At 35.3% G+C, this 21,016-nt stretch overlaps 1 protein-coding gene across 3 annotated transcripts in view; it reads right to left on the reverse strand.

Moving 5' to 3' along the window:
• Fife (regulating synaptic membrane exocytosis protein fife) overlaps positions 1–21,016 on the reverse strand; it is a 217,170-nt gene that overhangs the window by 87,939 nt on the left and 108,215 nt on the right. For 2 of the 3 annotated variants that reach the window (XM_076322346.1, XM_076322348.1), the window contains exons 7-8: positions 9,032–9,191; positions 5,535–5,846 (exon numbers count right to left, since the gene is read on the reverse strand). In XM_076322346.1, coding sequence (XP_076178461.1) covers positions 5,535–5,846; positions 9,032–9,191 — 472 coding nt within the window. The remainder of the gene's footprint in view (positions 1–5,534; positions 5,847–9,031; positions 9,192–21,016) is intronic. The other variant, XM_076322347.1, reaches the window with a different exon arrangement.

Below are 21,016 nucleotides of genomic sequence, written 5' to 3' on the forward strand. Positions count from 1 at the left end.
AATGGTATTTAGACAATGGCTGACTTTCTACGGTGGGTGATGTTTCTTCATTTTTAAATTTTATTGTAATGTTTCGAACAACTCTTATAATTCTCATCAGACAAGGTGTTAAAAGAATGTAAATTAAGTCTAAATGAAAGAATGTAGGTGTATAGCAATTCTTGATAATACGCTCAGTAAATAATTTTCGTTACAACTGGTAAATAAAACATAAATACGTAAAAAGTTTTCTTGGTTTTACATATTACGAGTTTCTATATACACGTATTCTTTCGTTTGAACTTAACTTATATTGTTTTAACGCTTTTTTCGAAAATGATCAAAAAAGTTAATTGAAATATCATATTAAACGTTTATAAAGAATGAAAGTTGTAAAATCAAGTCATAAGTTTGCTCAATACTATTCTTCTTAAACATGTTGGCTGTAATGATTTCCAACATTGGAGGTGAATGTAATTACATTTCATATAATATATTTGTTTAACGTCCACTAAGTTGCGCTATATTAATCTCGTATGCATCAAGAAAGAAATTTAATAATATATTATTTTCTAATGTGTAATCGCGTAATAAGAACAACAGAAGAAGAATCGGGCATTTTTTAACGATTTTATCGATGTCGTTTAAAAAATCTTGATGACTTGACATCTCGTAAAAAAAGTAACCTTAAGAAGAAATTCTTTCCGTGGTTACATGTAGTCCTTGAGACAGTGCAACTTTGTCCTGAAAAAAATAAGGCAGAAATTTAAATGATATCATTTACTCTGTATAAAGGGTATTTCTGTCCATAGATAAAAAAAAAAAGACACGGTCTTGTTAATAATCGCTGTTCAAATTGACAATATCACTTTTCTATTCTTTATTCTTAATTTGTTTTTGCAGCAGTCAAATTCCTTCTAAGTACGGAAAGTATTAGGTACTACAATTCAAGCGTATTCGTAAAGCACATCTAATTTCATATTACCTACGTATTTTCTTACCTTTCGTAATTAAAAAACTTTCCAAAATGATCATATATGTATTATTTTTCTCAATTTTTCCTTGTACTACCCAGTCAGTGCTGTATCCAATAATTTTAAGTATATAGAAAAAAATATATCGTTGTTGCTCATTCAAGCATGTGTCTTGGTACTGTCTTTGACAAAGCGGTGAATCAAGCAAAATGCTTGAATAACCGATGAAAATATTCTTTAAAATTTTCATTCGAACAACTCCACGCCTTAACAAAAACTTTTTTAGTACGTAGCTATTTCGCTATGTTAAACTTAGAGTGTGTTAAAATAACAAAAAATACTTTTCGTCAGCCTCGCTATTTAAATCTTCGCGAAATGGTTCTTCCTGCTTTCTTTGCGATGTAGGTCTAACCTATTAATATGAACCTCTAAAAATAATCAATGTTCGTACAAAGATCGAGATGTCCAATCCACTGAAGAGTCACTAACTATAGACACTACTACCAGTTACTTTTTCGTTCAACTTCACTTGCTACTAACCAGGAACATCACTTGAGTGTAAATCACCGATTTTAATGAAACTTACACATAATATAGTTCGTAGAAAAATATTTAACACGTATTTCTTTTTATCTGCTATTATCCATATCTAGGGGGTGAATGCGACGAACGAGGCTCCAGAAGTTGCAACAATCGAGATTGAAATAATCGAAATTGCATTGTTTGAAGTGGTAATAACCAAAGTCGTGATAATCGCGGCTCTACGTTATTTCCAGCCTAGAGCGAATTATTGAAATGCAATTACGGTTCTAGCGCTTCTCCGATGGATATCAACGTTAAATTTGCTTTCAATTGTAGAGTTTCGCATAACAAGAGTTACAGGTACAAATTAATTAGAACGACGTTGATCTCGTTACAAAGTATTTCGGCCACTAGAGATTAAAGTTTGAGCTAGAGATACGGTCAAAATTAAATGAAGTTAGGCTCGGATTGTCGTGTGGACATAAATGTGGATAACTGGAAACTGTAGTTCCTGAAGGAAGCTAAACTCGATTACATGACCGCAGGACTTTCGTTCAGCCGTAAAGGCCGTAAAAGCATGGAGGAGATTATCCGGTGGACGTCCTTTTGAAACTATTCCGTGGCTAACTAGTACAGTCAAAGCACAACACACTCATGTATTTGCCAGGAACAGGCAATATAGCTCGGGGGAATAATTTGAAATTAAGTGAAATGAGAACTTTGATGTATAAAAGGTGACAATTTTACGAAATACAAAGATTCGAATCAAACGGTGTGGAAATCGACTTACGGTAGAAATACAGGCACGTGATCCGACAATATCGATATTTTAGTAATTGGTGCATTGAAACTGTTTCAACCTGTACACAAATAATCGATGCGCCGCGGAAAACAATTGTAAAACAGACAGTTACTCAATTATTGTTACATTTTATTTCTCCCAATTAAGTGTTATCGATTTGGAAACATTTAAAATTAAAAGTGTTTCCATTTGAAACGCGTAAAGACATACGTATTGTTCAATTTGTCGAGAACTCGTCTATGTCGTGTAATCGTGTTCCGTCGCACGCTTTGTGAACAGTTGTTGAAAAGATACATCCAATGCAAATAATGACCAAAATTATTGACTACGTAATCGTAATGGAAAACTACAATTTATCACTTACTTAAATGCACGATCATTAATTAAAATAGTATTAATTAGTTCACTATATTGCGAATATTGCACAATTTCCTTCTATCCATATCACAATTCCAAATACACGATGAAATATTATATCAATGTACTAATGACGAATCCAATATTAACAATTACCCTTCGTTCGGGCATTTTACAACTCAAGTATCGCAATTTTGTACTTTACCATTGCATTCGCACGATGGCCGGATTTGTACAAAAGTGTTCAAATATGAATTTTTGAAGTCTTAACCGAAACAGTTGTTTGTACAAATTGTTTCGTCTTTTCGGTATGAAAATCTCCATCTCGCAGCTTCTGACGAGTATTCCCTACACTTGAAAATTCTTGACGAGATTGCGGACGCGTTAGGTTTTCGCGTATTACAATTTACTCGTTCCCTGAGTGGTGTCGCTGGCCAAAATGGTTTTAAACAATTTTTAGGGGCTGCTCAGGGGGTCTCCAAAACACATGCTCGCAGGCTCAATGCGATGCAGAAACCATCGAAGATGCTATTATCGTCACTCCAATTGTACAATCTTTCATCGTAATTGCTCGAAGAGAACATGCGTCTACGTGACTAAGAGCGAATTATTATTTCTAATTATCCAACAAATTGCTAACCCTGATCGTAAACCTGGTCGACCCTGTACAGATTAAAATAATACATTTTTCATATTCGCGACACAACAAAATTCGTATTATTATCTTTGCTAATATCTATTCATCAAACAAAGTGTTAAAAGAATGTAAATTAAGTCTAAATGAAAGAATGTAGGTGTATAGCAATTCTTGATAATACACTCAGTAAATAATTTTCGTTACAACTGGTAAATAAAACATAAACTCCCTAACCGAGGGAGACCTAGCCCAGACCTAGCCCAGACCTAGCCCAGACCTAACCCAGACCTAACCATATTGATATGTAAATTCCCGAAGAAGGCTCCAAACAAGAGAGCTTCAAATGGGAGAATCGAAAAGTTCTCGTTCCACTAAAATACATCATATATCGCTAGAATGGTTCCTTAAATATTTTTTTGTTCTCATACGTGTATATCGACAAGAAAGAAAGAAATACTTTTGCTATACAACCATAATTTTATCTTTCGCCATCGAAGGATAATTGGAGTCCTTGTGATAAGAGGATTCATAGACATTACGAGAGGACAACATCGTAATAGAGAACAGAATGAAGAGACAAACAGAAAGGATAACTATTGGGAGTCTTGCGTATTTTTTTCTGTGAGCGATGAAAGCAGAAGTTGCAAACATTTAAGGTTGCAAAAAATTGCAGCTGCTTTCAAAATTGACTCATCTGACGCCCACTCCGTTTGAAAGCTGTATTACGAGAGACTTTTCAATCTCAAAAAGTTCAGCATCTTTTCAGAATACAAGGTAAATTTATGACCAAAGGGAACGACTGCCAGGATCCCTGGCCAGGCCCTCGCAAGCCGAGCGATGGGACGTAGCGGTCAAGTGCAGTGCAAATGATCAGCCAGGACTTTAGCCAGAACATCAGCTTATCGCCGCTGGGATTTACAAGTACACCAGGAACTCACGAAAAACAAGGACGACAACTTTATCTCGAAACTGCGATCAGTTACAAAATGCAGTCTTCAGATTAGACGCAAAGGGGCAAGGTCGACTGAGGAGAACACGGACGAACTCCCGACTCAGCCGATCACCGTTCTATTAGTACATCTAAATCTTCACTTTCTCATATCCATTACCTTATTCATGAATATCAATTTACTTTAGTTAATAAAACAGTAACTACAACTCAGTGTCTCGATCAATCCAAGCGTCGAGGCACAAACAATAACATTGATTCAAAAATAATTTTTATGTTCTCTACGTCATTTCTATATTAAATTTAAAATATTATTTATCATATTGGTGCACAATTTTAAAATTACATGTTAAATAGTACTAGTGTAGTATCGGATTTTCCGCGTCCGCTTGGGCCTGCTTCGAGCGCAGGCCTAAACAAGATGGCGCGTGCGGTCGGACTTGAGTTAAGCCAAACATTTGGCGCCGATCGGTCCGCTAGCTTTCCTGGAAGGCACGAGTATCCTTTACGGGGGGTCTTGCGCGACGACCGAGCGTGAGAATGCATGGGGATGAAAGGGAATACATGTGGTTCGGAGAAAGTGAGGTATGTTTGGAAAAAAAAGAACGATTAGGATGGCCGAACGTGACCGAATGTCTGAAGTGAGACAGGCTGAGGATTAGAATGAAATATATACGTAATAGTTCTTCGCCTCTGACACTTTTTAGACGTTCAACAATTAACAATACACGTACAATCGGACACGGAATAAGCCTTAAAAGCAATTCCAACATTTTTTATATTCGTTTTATTTTGGCATGTAGAATTGCCCCTTAGAATTTCGTACATCCATTGTTGAACATCCTACTCGTAATAATACAATATTTTATATCGTACAGATTAAAATGATTCGTATAACTTAAAGAGTAATTAAAAAATTATTCTTACAATAATTTGAATTGTAAAAAACATTCAGAAAAGTAAAGTGAGAAAATTTCAAACGATAATATTTACTATTATCGAAAATTTACGTGTGCGATCAGTCGTAATGGATCGTTTCAACAACTAAACGTTAACAAAAATATTCCGTTGTACGTTCTCAAATGTTCAATTTCTGTTATTATTTTATTTTCCTTCCTTTATTCTTACAACAATTCAAAACGAGTAATAAAATAAAGTTCTCGGATCCGTCATAAACCGTACAACACGTTAGTTTCGATGTATCACTGGTTAGATCTACTAGATCGCGAAAACAAAGGGGTTGACCATGACCGATTTGGATTCTAGGCCAGCGAATGCGTTACCTCCATAAATATAACAAAGAAATTATTCTACCTTGGGCTGAGATCGATGCTCTCTGCTGGGCAGCCGCGATGGCCATAGCGTTGAGTCCTCCAACACATGGCGCAGCGTAAACGTCGTAAGCTGATGCTCGCCTGGGCAACATAGTCGGAAGTCTCAGGCAAGGTTCCTGATGCTCGTGATGACCGGCAACTCCAGCCATTGCAACCATGTTCTTCATTTCGTCGTCGTACGAACGCTGCCGAGTCATGCGGGACTTCACACGGACAGTGCCACTGGTGCGACGAGCGCGACTTCGGCGTTCTTCTTCCTCATCTACGTCCATGGGCATTGCTTCTAGTGGATCTATTGACATTACAAAAAAGGAATTTTATTTTTCAAAGCAAAAACCTGACAAGGGAAAGTCGATAACCGTCGGTCGAGTTTTGTATTCGTTTCTTTTTTCAGATGTAGGGGAGGACACTCGGAACAGCTTTAGAAAGTAAAGAGGAACCGCCTATATACCGTTTTGGACAATCGAATTCTCAAGAATGCGAAAATTTCAATTGTTAATCGACAACCTTGAAAAGTGAACATTTTTCACTAAAGCAGGTCTGTTTTTATTATATCCCCACCTGGATTTGCACTTTCACATCCACGATTGCTACTTTCATTCTCTCGTTTACTTTTTTTGTTCACTCCTTTTTCATCAGAACACTATTTCCTATGCACTAGCATTTCTATAAAATACAGGGAACATTCGCAATTGAAATTTTCAAATTTTTAGAAATGTGTTTCTCAAGAACGGAAGAAAGATATTCCTTACTACTTTCTGAGGTTATTTTAGGTGTCCTCCCCTACATTTGAGACAAAACTTAAGTACTCGAACGACTTTCCCTTATCAATATGTGGATTCTTGCTCGTATGGCGCAAAAATTTATTGGGTTGCTTTTAGAATTCATGCCGATCCTTGTGTACTATGTTTAGATGACGCTTTGACCTCTTATGAGAAAGTATTTAGGCTGTCTAACAATAAGTCAGGCTTACTCGAAGTAAAATTTACAGTCTACCGGTGATAGGAGACCTTAATACTAAATAAATATTTCTGTCGCTGATTTATAGTAGTTTATAAAATTTCATAATAGAGTTTAGAACGATACAATTTTACCTCAATTGAGAACATTTTTAACACAATTTGTTCAATTTTAAGAGAATAGTGCTCAACTATTGGTCCACAACGATTTCCCAGAAAATTTATAATTATTTTTCGTTTCAAGCACAATGTATACTTGGCGATTTGAAACAGTAATTATCTTTTCCCTCCGGAACTACTTTCCATAAATTATCATCTATTTAAAAGTCTTGAAAACTCTCTCTAAAAAAATGACCGGTTAACCAGAAAAGTACAGACAATGAATTTAAAGTCTGTTTTGAAATAAAAAAGAAACTGTTCCTTAAAAATAGGTTGCACAGTATATTCTTCGTTATGTGAGATGTGTACAGTTTCCAATACTTAATACGAAATTGTTTACGTATTGGATATAATAATCTTGCTTGATAAGAAGAAATATACAAAAATCATTGTAGCAATCCAATATTGTAGTAGCATCAGTATTATTTGTTCCTGATAGAATTCTTTTCAAACGTTGCTAAACGAATTAAATATCTTTTCCTATATTCGTTAGCTTGTGTAGTGTTATGAAATTTATTACAAAATGATTTGAAATACGTACGTAACAGATTTTGAAATATGTTATTCTATTATTAATACGAACGATAGCATTCGGCACTTATTGTACAACAAAATTTTAATAGTAATTACTTTTTTACTATGTGAAACTTATGTTAAGAAAAATGAAGACGTTTCATAAACCGTAAAGAAAAATATCGGTAAAATTATGTCAATTATGCTATTAGTGTGTATACACAGACACGCATTAGAGAACTCTGTCTACAATATAAGAAATAATGTAACAGTACTGTGTAAAATACTGTATAGAGAAAATGATGACCACTGAAACTTATGTTACCTGTTTTTAAATACTATACATTTATGATTTGTGATGTAGCAACAGCATTTTGAACAAAGCATCAGGAATGAAAAGCATTTTGCCATTGTTCCAAGAGCGATGCTCGCCAATGGTCCATGAAAACCGAAACACGGATTGAAAGACGTAAATCAAGCGAGAAATCAATTGTATTGCAATTGCCATTATCCCGGATACGATGTTTGAAAGGGAACATCCATGTATAGCGGCATTCAAAACTTTCTGGACATTTATCCGCTCAGCTTTCCTTCGAAAGGAGAAATCTGTAATGAATTCTAGATAATATAAAAGAAACATATAATCGGAAAATGTATAAATATAGTCACTATTTCATGTATACTATACGAATACTTTTACATCTTTTTTTTATTTTTAATGACACAAAGATCTTATAAAATGTAATCACATAACAATTGTATTTCTCGCTTAACTTGAATAATTTTCAACATTAAACATTCATTTATTTTAGCTTGGGATATTAAAGGAATATTCTCATTGGAAACATCTTTTTTCAGTGATACTAGGAATTTGAAATATAAAAAAAATTTGAAATTGAGAAATTTCAAACTTGGCTTATACGTTCGTTCGTATTTCGAACAAGAACACAGAAATTTGTGTACTATTATCTCATCTATTTCTTTTTTCTTTTCTTTTTTATTAAACATTGTTTGCAACATGGCACAAAATGCTATCTCTATGATGTTTACAATTGTCGCCGTCTTATTCATCCGAGATAGAAGAATCCAAGAAAATTTTAATATATAAAAATGTGGCAGAACAATTCGTTTAGCATTTTCATGGCAGAATAATATACAAAAAATGAAATTCAATCAATTTCCAGCTTTTAAAGGCCATAAAAAAAATACTATTATAGATATCGAGTTAATTCTAATAATTCTAACAGAGAGGTACCTTCTTTGTACGTGTACAAAATTAGAACTTGATGGACCAATTTGTTTCAAAAATATCATAGATGATTGCTTCGAATCTCTTTGTCCTCGTTAATTCGTCGAATCTCGGTATAATATCATATTATAGGAACACATTTTCGAAATTCTAAAGTTTAAAAACTAGAGGAAAGAGAAGATCGATTTTTTTTTTCATTTTTCCAAAGAAAATACCTGCTTTAAAAGTGCAGTACAAATTGTAAATTTCTCAAAAGCGTAAATCATAAAAACTGAAATTATATTATCGATTAATAATTCTTAATCTCTACACTTCTTTATATTCCCGATCTGTTGGTGTTTTCATAATAAAACACTGTATTCATAAGACTGAAAACACTGGGAATCTCACATCAAGGTGCGTCATGAGCTTAGAAAGATTAAAAACCACTGTTATTGAAAATCTATGCGCAGAAATCGTAAATAAGAAACGATGGTCCCCTTTGCTTGTTGTAGGCAAAAAAAATTTGTTTCAAGAAAAAACAGACGATTACCATAATAGAAACATACGTTCGCGTAGAAAAACACAGTATTCTAAATCGTGAACCACTATCCTTACCTACGAGGGAAGAAGGTTCGACAGCACCCCTCTGGGGACTTGTAGCTCTTCCCCTATCGACCTGGTGACGGTCGGGCGATGTTGCTCTAGACTTGCTCTTCCGTTCCACGTCCCTTTCCCACCTGAGGTCTTCGCGGCGTTCCCCTGCAACCTTTCGAAACTATAACATTACGACACATAGATTAGAGTCTCACAGGGAACAACACCATTGCGTGATGGAGGCATGAAGGAGTTGGCGTGACAATGCTCACATCGGGGAGAGAACTGTACACTGATGCGATAAGCTTTGGGTTGAGGGAATATTATCTGATACGGCTGGAAAATAGTGAGTGATAAGCAGTAACAGTGACAGCTATGCAATTTCTTTCCGTTAATAACACGTTCGGACACACACTTCGAATTTAATCTACTTTGTGAATGAAAATAGCAAAAAAAAAATACAAAACTCATTACTAATGCTTGTGAACAAACATGGACTCGTATTGAATTCTTCAATTTTTACTATTCTTCGTCATAAATGTTTCCCAGGAATGTTACCAAAATTACTCCACAGATTCCGTGTAACATTTAAATCAGAATTGAGTACATCATCAGATTATATTATATTCACTGTACCTGCATATATTATGTAATATTAATATCATTGGTTAATAATTACTACAAAATGAAATGCAACTTTTGTATGTAATATGTTAAAGATAAGAATATGTAAGAAATTTAATTGCGTTCAAAGATTATTAAAATTATGTTCCAGAATTAGTTATCCAATGTCTTCCAAAATCTTAATTTCTCTTGAAGTTATTTTAAATAATAGTAAATTAAAATTATAAGAATATGTGGACGTAACAAATAATTAATATATTATTATCTGCATATTCTTATAATTTTATTTACTTAACAACTTATCAATCTTTATATATTAATAATAAATTATTTTGGACAATAAATTAAAATTCTAATTACGTTCTTCTGTAATTGACTTGTTCGAACTAATTTCGCAAAAATACCGAAATTATAAGTTAGAATATTAATAAAATACAATTCTTTCCTGCAAGTTTTTAATTCACAAATTATTAATTTTGAAACACTTATCGTTTCATGTGTAAAGCGATAAATTTTTCAAATGAGAATTGTACGATTGCGCAATGAATAAAATTACGTAACTTGATAATTATCAGTTACCGTTAAAAGAAAGCTTGCGTAAGAAATGTCAGATGACTTATGTATTACAATAATTTAACGTATGGATTATTTTATTAATAAGGGAAAGTCGTTGATTTTATCGATACGAGTCTTAACTCTAATTTAATTATTGCTCACAAATGAAAGGTAACTCCAACAATTCTCTGCCAAAAGGTAAAGAGAATATTCATGGTCACATATCTACTAAAAATTTTTTCATTCTTAGACACAGATTCAATTTGAACATGAAACATTAATCCTAGAAGTTGAGAATTTAACAAAAGTTTTAATTATCACATATAGAAAATGTTATTTTCTTTTTCAGAAAACAAGATATAGTACAACTCTGATAGTAAAGTAATTAATCAGAAATTCAAATTTATTCTTGAAAATTAACGTATTGTAGTATCGGATTTTCCGAGTCCACTTGGGCCTGTTTCGACCACGGGCCTAAACGAGGCGGCATGCGCGGACAGACCCGGGTCGAAGTAAAACATTTGGTGCCAATCTGTCCGCCAGCTTTTCTGATAGGCCCGAGGATCCCTTTACAGGGGGTCCTGCACGACGACCAGGTGTAATGATACATAGGGATGAAAGAGAGTACCTGTGGCTCGGAGAAAGTGAGGTATGCTTGGAAAAGACGAGCGATTAGGATGGCCGAACGTGACCAAATGTCTCAAGTGAGAGAGACTGAGGAATAGAATGAAAGAGAATGAATGGGTATGACTATATAAAGTACGAAGGGAATGTTTGAGGACAGTTTGTGTCCTGAGTGCAAGAGTACGACGACGAGGGTATGTCCGGGGAGTTTGTCACGGACAGTACGACGAAGACGATAAGACGAAACGATTAAAAGACGTACCAAGACGAAAGGCAGGTGTAAGACTTAAGTAACAAAGACGATCAAGACGCGTGCCGAAGGCACGAAGACGGTTAGCTTAGTCTAATACGCGGTCGATCTACCTTAGTAGAAAGCGAAACCAATCACCAACATTACGTTTAATACTTGTATCATTGTAATATATAATATCTTTAAATATATTTTAATATACCACACGAGAACAACAGTTATTTGGGGGCCCGTACGGGGAACAATCACTCAAAGATCTCTTCTCAAGTGATAGGAAGAGAGAAAAACAACAATTTTGGGGGCTCAGCCAGGGATGAATCAGACAGGTGCCGTTATGCAGGATAGTTTAGACGTAGTTCAGGGTGAAGGTGAAACGACGAGGTTTACAAGGATGAGCTGCAAGACACGACGAAAAAGTGCCAGTGGTAAAAATATGTGTGACAATTCTGAAATTGCTAAAATGAAGTTGGTAGAGCTTCGAACAGAATTGAAAAGACGAAAATTAAGAATTACTGGAAATGAAGGAGAATTACGACGACGCTTGCAAGCTGCCTTGACGCTAGAAGAAGAAAGTGAAAACGAAGATATAAGTGATTCTGACGAGGACGACGAAGAAGATGATGGGGACAGATTTGAAGAAGACGTTGATGACGACGATGACGACGGTGATAATGGAAGATCAGGATGTAATACACGCGGAAAGAGGAGACAGGTAAAATATGTACCTAGTTTTAAAGATGTTGAAGAGTCGATGACAACGTTCAGCGGGGATGACAACCGAAGCGTTAAACTTTGAATCAGCGATTTTGAGGAAACTGCCGATATGTGCGAATGGACTGACATTCAAATGATAATATACGCCAAAAGACTTTTACGAGGTTCGGCAAAGCTGTTTGTTAATTACGAGAAATGTGGTCGAAGCTGGAAATGTTTGAAGAGCGCTTTGAAGTCGGAATTTGGTTGTAAAACCAGTAGCTACCGAACGCATCAGGAGCTGACACAAAGAAGGAAGCGTAACGACGAATCGTATCAAGAATACATCTATCGGATGCTCGACATAGCCTCTCAAGCAGACGTGGAGGCTGATGCTGTGATACGATACATAATCGACGGAGTTCAAGACGAAGAGTATAACAAAGTCGTGTTGTATGGAGCCAGGAGCATTCGAGAGCTGAAGAAGAAATTCATAATCTACGAGGAAACGAAGAACAGCATTGGGAAGAAGACGAAGCGCATGGAAGATAAAGTGCAGAGACCAGTGCGTGTTGTAAATGCGAAGACGAAGCGATGTTTTAGTTGTGGATTGCCAAATCATGTGAGTGCGAATTGTCCAATGAAGGACAAAGGGGTAAAATGTTTTAAGTGCAACGAGCACGGGCACATTGCGCCGAAGTGCCCGCAAAAGTCGAATGTGAAAAAGGAAGTTTGTAGTGTCGCACAGCTTCCTCGAGAAAACCATCACGAAAAGGTAAAGACAACGAAGCACGACTTAGCAGCATTGATCGATACAGGAAGCGATTTGCCTTTGATGCGGACGGATGAATGTGTGAAAACAGGCGCGGTTCGCGAAGTTTACAAAACAGATGTTCCGTATACCAAAGATGTTTCGAGTAAAAGTACTGTAGAAAATCCTGAGAGCGTGTCGAATGTCGCGAGTAAGTTTGAGTTGTCCATTAACTGGGGCAAAGGTTAATTTGCGCGATCGAAGATCGAGTACGTAGGGCACATGGTTAAGAATGATGGTGTGCGTCCGACGGAACACAAAACCGATACCGTTGCGAGATTCTCAACATCAGAGAGTGTTAAAGCCGTTCGGAATCGTATGGGTTCGATCGATTGTTCTAGAATGTCTGTAAACCAATACGCGGTTATTGCGAGACCGTTGACGAATTTATTAAAGACGAATGTTAAATTAGAATTTGGTTTTAAAGAGGAACAAGCGCCGGTGCATTTGAGAATGGTATAGTCAAATGGGCCCGTGCTGGAGATTTGTAATGTAGACGCCGATACGAAATCGAATAGAAATGCGTGCATGTGTGTGAACGAGGGTGAGCAGAGTGTGACCGCACGATTACGCGCAGTGCAGCAAAAAGATGTTGGACCGAAGAACGTTGCCGAATTGGTGCGTCAAGGCGAAACGAATGATTGTTGTGCGAAGGATGATTTATTGTTCGAAGTGACCAGTGAGCATAGGTTGATGATACAGGACGCCTTTGTGAAGTGCGTGTGGCCGCCTTTGTGAAATTCACAGTAGGCAAACAAAAAGATCGATTGCATTTGGAAACCCGAGGAGGATCATTACGGATCATGGTATTCTAAAAGCTAAAGGGCAGGTATCGCGGATTAACTTTATACCTCGGTTGACGAATTTCTCTGCGCTGAAGCCGCACGGATGGTGCAGGTACCTGGAATGGGGCCAGCGATGTTTTAACCCTAAGCCGTGTAGGAACTCAGGTAGGCTGCCGATTCAATTGCCGCTCGGAACGCGCGTGAAGTTCAAGAACGACCCGAAGATTAGGGAAACAATTAAGAACGAATGGACAGCCTTGGTTAATAAAGATCGAGGTAAATTCAGACGACGGGCAAAAGAAAACATGCAGAAGGTGCAGCAGACGTCCAGACGGAATTACAACGCAAAGACAAAGAGGGCGAAACGTTACGAGGAAGACGACCTCGTAGCTATCCGCAGGACTCAGTTCGAACCAGGGACTAATGACCTTGGTAATGGTGACTCCAGTGTGAGTGACTGCGAAAGTGTGAAAGACATCTGAGGGCAGATGTCGAAGCAGGATGGCCGAGTGTAATATCGGATTTTCCGAGCCCACTTGGGCCTGTTTCGACCACGGGCCTAAACGAAGCGTCATGTGCGGACAGACCCGGGTCTATAGTAAGTAAAACATTTGGTGCCAATCTGTCCGTCAGCTTTTCTGATAGGCCTGAGGATCCCTTTACAGGGGGTCCTGCACGACGACCAGGTGTAATGATACATAGGGATGAAAGAGAGTACCTGTGGCTCGGAGAAAGTGAGGTATGCTTGGAAAAGACGAGCGATTAGGATGGCCGATCGTGACCGAATGTCTGAAGTGAGATAGACTGAGGAATAGACTGAAAGAGAATGAATGGGTATGACTATATAAAGTACGAAAGGAATGTTTGAGGACAGTTTGCGTCCTGAGTGCAAGAGTACGACGACGAGAGTATGTCCGAGGAGTGTGTCACGGACAGTACGACGAAGACGATAAGACGAAACGATTTAAAGACGCACTAAGACGAAAGGCCGGTGTAAGACCTAAGCAACAAAGACGATCAAGACGCGTGCCGAAGGCACAAAAACGGTTAGCTTAGTCTAATACGCGGTCGATCTACCTTAGTAGAAAGCGAAACCAATCACCAACATTACGTTTAATACTTGTATCATTGTAATATATAATATCATTAAATATACTTTAATATACCGCACGAGAACAACAGTTATTTGGTGGCTTGTACGGGGATTAATAACTTCAAAGATGTCTTCTCAAGTGATCCGAAGTGATAGGAGAAGAGAAAAAACAACAGTATTAACATTAATATGAAATTCAACTACGGAATCTTATATATAGTGTGTTAAAAGAGGATATATACACGATTTCCAGATAAAATTTTGAACGTTTTTACATTTCTATAATTATTTATATTGAATTTAATTATGACAATACAAATGTATAAAAAGCAATGTCTCGTTATTTTAAGATAAAATTTTGAAACATATCTCCATTCGTTCCATATCGACCAAATAATATGTAAATGAATTTTCAATTCGTCAGATGCATTTCAGAATAAATACGAATATAAATACTTCGATCTGTTTATTTTGTATGAAAATTTGCTTTCAAACTAACAAGAAAATTTTTCCTTTTAAACTTATTTTCGCATAATAAAATTCAATGTTAATAATTAAATAAAAATACCGTATACGTAAATGTCTTCGTTTAAACACTTTTATTTAAACAAAATTATTGTGCACTTAATACGGCTTCTTAAATAGAATTCACTTTTTCGTTGCACGTACTAATATACATTCATTTACTACTGTTGATATAATCCATATGCATGTTATGTGGTAAGGATACAATAAAACAGAGTAAATATTGATTTTCGCTGCAGGCCGATACAAATCTCGTTAGTAGCGAACATTTCAGTTAATTACGTATTATGTCCTTTCAATGTTTCAAAGGAAACGAAAGAAAGAAATAAAAGTAGGCTACAGGTAAGAGAAGTGTATTTCATCACATTATGTAATGTATTTACATACGTGTAAATGCTTAGAAGATTAACATTTCAAAAGCAGTCCTAAAATTTGAGTGAAATTATATTTAACAGGCTCAAAGTATTTAATATTTATTATTAATTGTACGACTGTTATTAAAATCATTGCTACAAGCTTTCTCGATATCTGTACATTTAAAACAGTTTATACGAATGAAACACTATTGTATTATAAGTGATGTAACGGTAAATTCCTTTCAGCACGGTAACACGCGTTTGTTTATTTTAGATGTTGATCTCGAAGTTCCGTTTCTTGATACTTAATAACAAAAATGTATATTGTATTCTTAAGACTACCCACTTTGATTTTGATGGCTTTTGTGTTAGCGTGTTTAATCGAGTGTTTCAAGCTTTGAATAAATATTGCTCAGCAATTTATTCTTGGTAGTTTTCTTGTTTGCAGATAGTCTTGAGCTTTATTTTGTTGTAATTATTATTATTAATATTGTGTTATTAACTCTTTGAAAGATATGAAAAACATAACAATTTTCCGTTTACAAATACTGTAAGGTAAGATTCTATATTATTTTTTTATTTAAAATATATCATATGCAAAGATACTTGTACATGCCTTTCTCTACTAAATTGTTTATACTCATTGAAAACATAAAAATTAGATTTTTTCAACGTTGTTGACACTTCATGATGCGTATATAGTATTATATATATATATATATATATATATATATAAAATATATTTCAAAAATCTAATTACCAGACTAAAATACAATTATTTACATTTGTAGTTATAGTTCTTATCTAAATTATTTGCGACACATAAAATAATTTATGTATGTGTATTATATATTTAATGATCCCGTCAACAGCATTTGTCTTTGCTTTTTATAACAACAAAGTGAAAGATTTCGATATTTTCCATACTTATAAGAACAAACGAGTTTGCTAGTATCATCGTGTGAAATGAATTTACTGTAAATTTTCTCCCGTGGTAATGAAAATTTATGACGTGTCAAAAATGGTAAGAGTGCCATTTGTTTGTCATTGCTGTACCAGGCTATGGTGCAAAAACAAAACTTGATCAGTTTTAACCGGTAAAGCGGAGAAAACTCGCGCGTCGGGGGTTAATATTTTAAGTCACGCACTGCACTCCTCCCCTTCGTTCCGGTTTAAACGTTTCAAATTTACAGGTTGTTGTCAACAGACGTCACTTGTTGTCGGAACAGAAAATCACTGACGTTCCCGCGCTAAAATTGAAAGGCCTCGACGGAAAAGGACACCGACGGAGAGAGGTAAATGTAGCAAATCCGTTTTCCCGACGACGTCGATGTCACTGCACCGGGACGAACCCTCCTGCATTTTACGAATCGAAGGAAATTCGTTATTTACGGCAAACAGACCTGTCTGCGCGTGACGCGATCCGATTTGTGGATGGAATTATTCCGGTATTCAATCGATGCACGAATTTCGGGGCAAAAGCCTCGAGCGTGCGAACGGCTGATCCAATCCGAGGTGTAATCGAGGAAATTGCATCAGATTTTAACGGAATCGAGGGATCTAATTTTGAGATTCCCATCGCTAATTGCACCCGTTCGAACGGCACTTTGGACCCGATAAATTTGTCGCGAGGTATTATCACGAAGTTTGGTTGTAATTCGCGTGACCACGTCACGAGCTCGTTTCATCAACGCAAGCTACGGCTGCAGGTATCAATCACGTGTGTATTTCTTTATTTATGTCACCAAGTAATCACTTTCTACTCGTACACCAAGAGTTCTGAAATTAAACGTTCCAAACCGATACTAGCAAAAATAAGTAAGAAAAAAACTTTTATGTATTGAGTTCGACAAAATGTTTCTGCGTTTTATTTAATAAAAAAATAGAACCATATTATTTTAAGAATAAAATATTATATATATCCAATCGATTATATAATTCTCTTGTTCAAATATTATTGTTTGTCAACGATGGATAAACTTTTCAATTCCAAATTTATCAATACTTGTTGCTTTGTAATCAAATTACACTTGCAAATGGTTATTGATTTTGAGGGTTCGGAATCTTTTGGCATTCAAATAATTTTGCAATGATTTGAATAAATGATAGTTGCAGAATCAAGTCTAAGGTTCTTGTTGACGAACAAGAAATGAAACAAATGTTGATTCGGTACAGTTTGTTACTTTCAGGCACTGCACAAAGTGCTCACAAGATCACAATCAAATGTCAAGTGTTGAAATTGTTCCAAGATAATTAAAATTTGAACAATGCAGGGTCGAGAACAATTAATTTTTTCCAAAAACTCTCCACTTGGTATTTGACGACTTGAAAACAATTTTACAGCTAACTTCAGCAATTGAATTTGGACCTCCACTGCGCAGTGCATCATTTAGGCTAAGCATTTTGCAAACGTTTTCCCACAGTTTCTGTGGATATAGAACTTGTACAAAATTCATTCAACGTTATAATACAGATATGCATTTTATCGATCGACACTTTTTAATATTTTTTAGAATACAAAACAAGTTGCTTAGAACACAGAAAATATTTGGAAAAAATTTACATCTCATTTCAGAAATCTGTTTGAACAAAATTAAATTGGCAGAAAATTGATCAATGTTTTTGAACTATGTCAAGTTTTTGTTAATAAGAGTGACCAACACACTGAAATGCAAAATCAAACAAAATTATCATTTCTTTCTTTTTATTATAATCTTTTAATAAAACATACGAATTTACGTTTATATAATGTTTCTTTTCTTTTCGGTCCATACGACGCAGGATAGTTTTATGCTGTAATTTTGAAGCATCTTGTAGAGCACTCGGTACTTTAACGCGAGTGGCATTAGATCACTGCAGAAATTCGGGCACATTTTCCAAAATATTTTTTTTCCATATACAGAACAAAATAAAAAACACTTATTCTGATACAATCGTACTGACTTTGAAGAAAAATATTAAGAAAATGCATTTTGAACATCATTTTTGTTTTGAGATTATTTCGCTTTTAAAAAAAATATACTACAAGTTACAGAAAGGATAGTGACTACTTGGAGTAACATCAGGAAAATAAGAAAGACGTAACATCACTCAAGAATCAAACTAAAGAACGTACCGTTTTTACAACTAGTAGATAAATATTTTTCACCAATATCTTATACCATTGCTATCAACTATCTGTAAAATAACTTGGGTTACCCAAATAAAACAAATATCGGGAAAAATAATTCGTAATGCAAATAATATGAATTTATAATACAAACAGTAACATAGATATGTAAGAACTTGTGGATTTATTAGACTACAAAAAGAAACGTACTTGAAAAAATTATTCCCCTAATTGGTGTATCAATTTCTTGCTACGACAATTCGAATGAAAATTAATTAATAGCAATCGCAATATTAGTAAACTGATCTACTGGTACAATTAACTTGTAGAAAAATTAGGTTGCAATTAAGAAGTCACAGTCTGGATAAACTATGTTTTATGAATGTTTACTTGTTTTAAAAGAGCTAATAGGACAACAAATTACTCATCTTCTCAAAACAAAAGTATTGTTCTTTTTTTGCTTATTATATTTGCGGTAATGTGTTCAACAGTTCTTTGGGGGCTCGTACGGGGATCTAATAACTTCAAAGATCTCTTCTCAAGTGATCCGAAGAGAAGAGAAGAGAAAAACAACAATATGTGTGTGTGTGTGTGTGTGTGTGTGTGTGTGTGTGTGTGTGTGTGTGTATTTTTTAATATTCCTTTTATTATTTGTGTCTATTTAAAGAAAAAGTATTTGCTAATATTTATGTAATGGTCATTAGCGTTTGACTTCCATTATTTTAAACGGCAAGTACTACATTAAACTTGATAATATAAGAGTTATAGTTCTAATAAGTCTTTTGGGTGTTTTCGTTTTAATCTTCTGACCGTGTCGTCATAGTAATTCCTTGTTAGTGAGTTTGTGTGGTTGTCAACTCTAGCTTTGTGCTTGTTAGTTAAACAAATAATTTCTTCCTGTACAGATGGAACGTTTAATGATTTATGTACGAGTATGTCGTCGTTTCTGACATACCAAGGAGCATTTATTATTGTGCGGAGGACTTTAGCTTGTATACTTTCCATTTTTTAAATATGCGATTTTGCTGAATGCCCATTCCCCAGAGCTGGATTATATAAGTCCAAATTGGTTTTATTACACATTTGTATAGTAGAAGTTTGTTACTCTTATTGAATTTGCTTTTTCGAGACATTAACCAGTTCGTAAATTTATTTCGTATTTTAATGCTTTTAATTTTCTGTTTTTATGTTAGTTCCATGTTAATTTTTTGTTTAAATGGGGTCCCAGATATTTTACCGAGGTTATTAAAAGTATTGTGCTGATATTTAATTTAAAGTTAGTTGATTGTTCGATTTTTCGTAAGATGAAAATGATGTGAGCACATTTGGTAATGTTAACTGTAATTCTGTTAGTATTTAGACAGTTTGCCACTTTTGCAATGTGATTTCGAAGATTTAAGGTAGAGGTTTGTAAGTTGTCATGAATATAAATTATTACGGTGTCATCTGCAAACGTGTAGATTTAAGTGTTTTATGTGTTGGGATATCCACCGTACAGAGAGTATAGAGTAGAAGGGCTACACTTCCTTGAGGTACTCCAGCTTGAATTGTCCGGGTGTCAGAAGTAGTATCTTTGATTTTTACTCTGAAGCTTCTGTTGTCTAGGTAGGATCTGATTATTTGGTATAGTGGTATGGGTAGCAATCGTTCCAATTTCTCGAGCAGTCCTTGATGCCAAACTTTGTCGAAAGTTTTTTCAATATCTAAAAAGAATGCTGAGCCGTATTCTTTTTCTTCTAATGCTTGGATAATTACTTGAGCCATACGATGACTTCGTTCGATGGTGTTGTGTGTTTTTTTTTTCAAAAACCGAATCGACGATTTGGTATTAATTCTTTATCGTTAACAATAGTAATGATTCTTTTGTGTATAACTTTTTCAGTTACCTTTGATATTATTGGTAGTAGCGATGTAGGCCTGTATGATTGAGGAACGTTGGGGCTTTTTCCAGGTTTTAAAAGCGTTATAATTATAAAGTATCCCACTCGAAAAATTGCGTTTGTGAGTATAATAAAATACCTTAATTCCTTTGTCGGTAATTTTTTCAACATTCGACTTGTTATTCTGTTGTTTCCTGGTGATTTATGGTTTACGGTTTTTCGAATTATGGCTTGAAGTTCTTCTCTTTTAGTTGATTGGATTGACGTGATTCACGTCTTCTGTACTATTGTTGTTGGAGTTGAGGAGAGAGCCCTTCGCGAATACCTCTTAAAAGTAAATAGTTAGCCATAGTATTTGCTTGTTCTTTGAGTGTTTTAAACTACTGTCTAGTTAGAGAACTGATTGGAGTTATTGGTTGTATTGATCTTAGGACTTTTTTAGTTGCTTTCCATAAAGAGTAATTTGTAATTTCAACAGTATCTAGATTGGAAATATATCTGTTGAATATCGCTATTATCGTGGTTATTGATTTCTATTCTTATGATCTTCGTCAATCTATTAAGTTCTATTTTCAAGTTTGGTAATCGCCTGTGCTACCACTGTCTTCTTATTTTTCTTCTTTGTTTGATTAGTTCCACAATAAAAGCTGGTTATCTTATTTCGTTCTCTTTTATTTGGTACTGGGTAGATTCCATTGCTG

The sequence above is a fragment of the Ptiloglossa arizonensis genome, chromosome 10 (genome assembly GCF_051014685.1).
Source record: "Ptiloglossa arizonensis isolate GNS036 chromosome 10, iyPtiAriz1_principal, whole genome shotgun sequence".
In the NCBI taxonomy this organism is placed as follows: domain Eukaryota; kingdom Metazoa; phylum Arthropoda; class Insecta; order Hymenoptera; family Colletidae; genus Ptiloglossa; species Ptiloglossa arizonensis.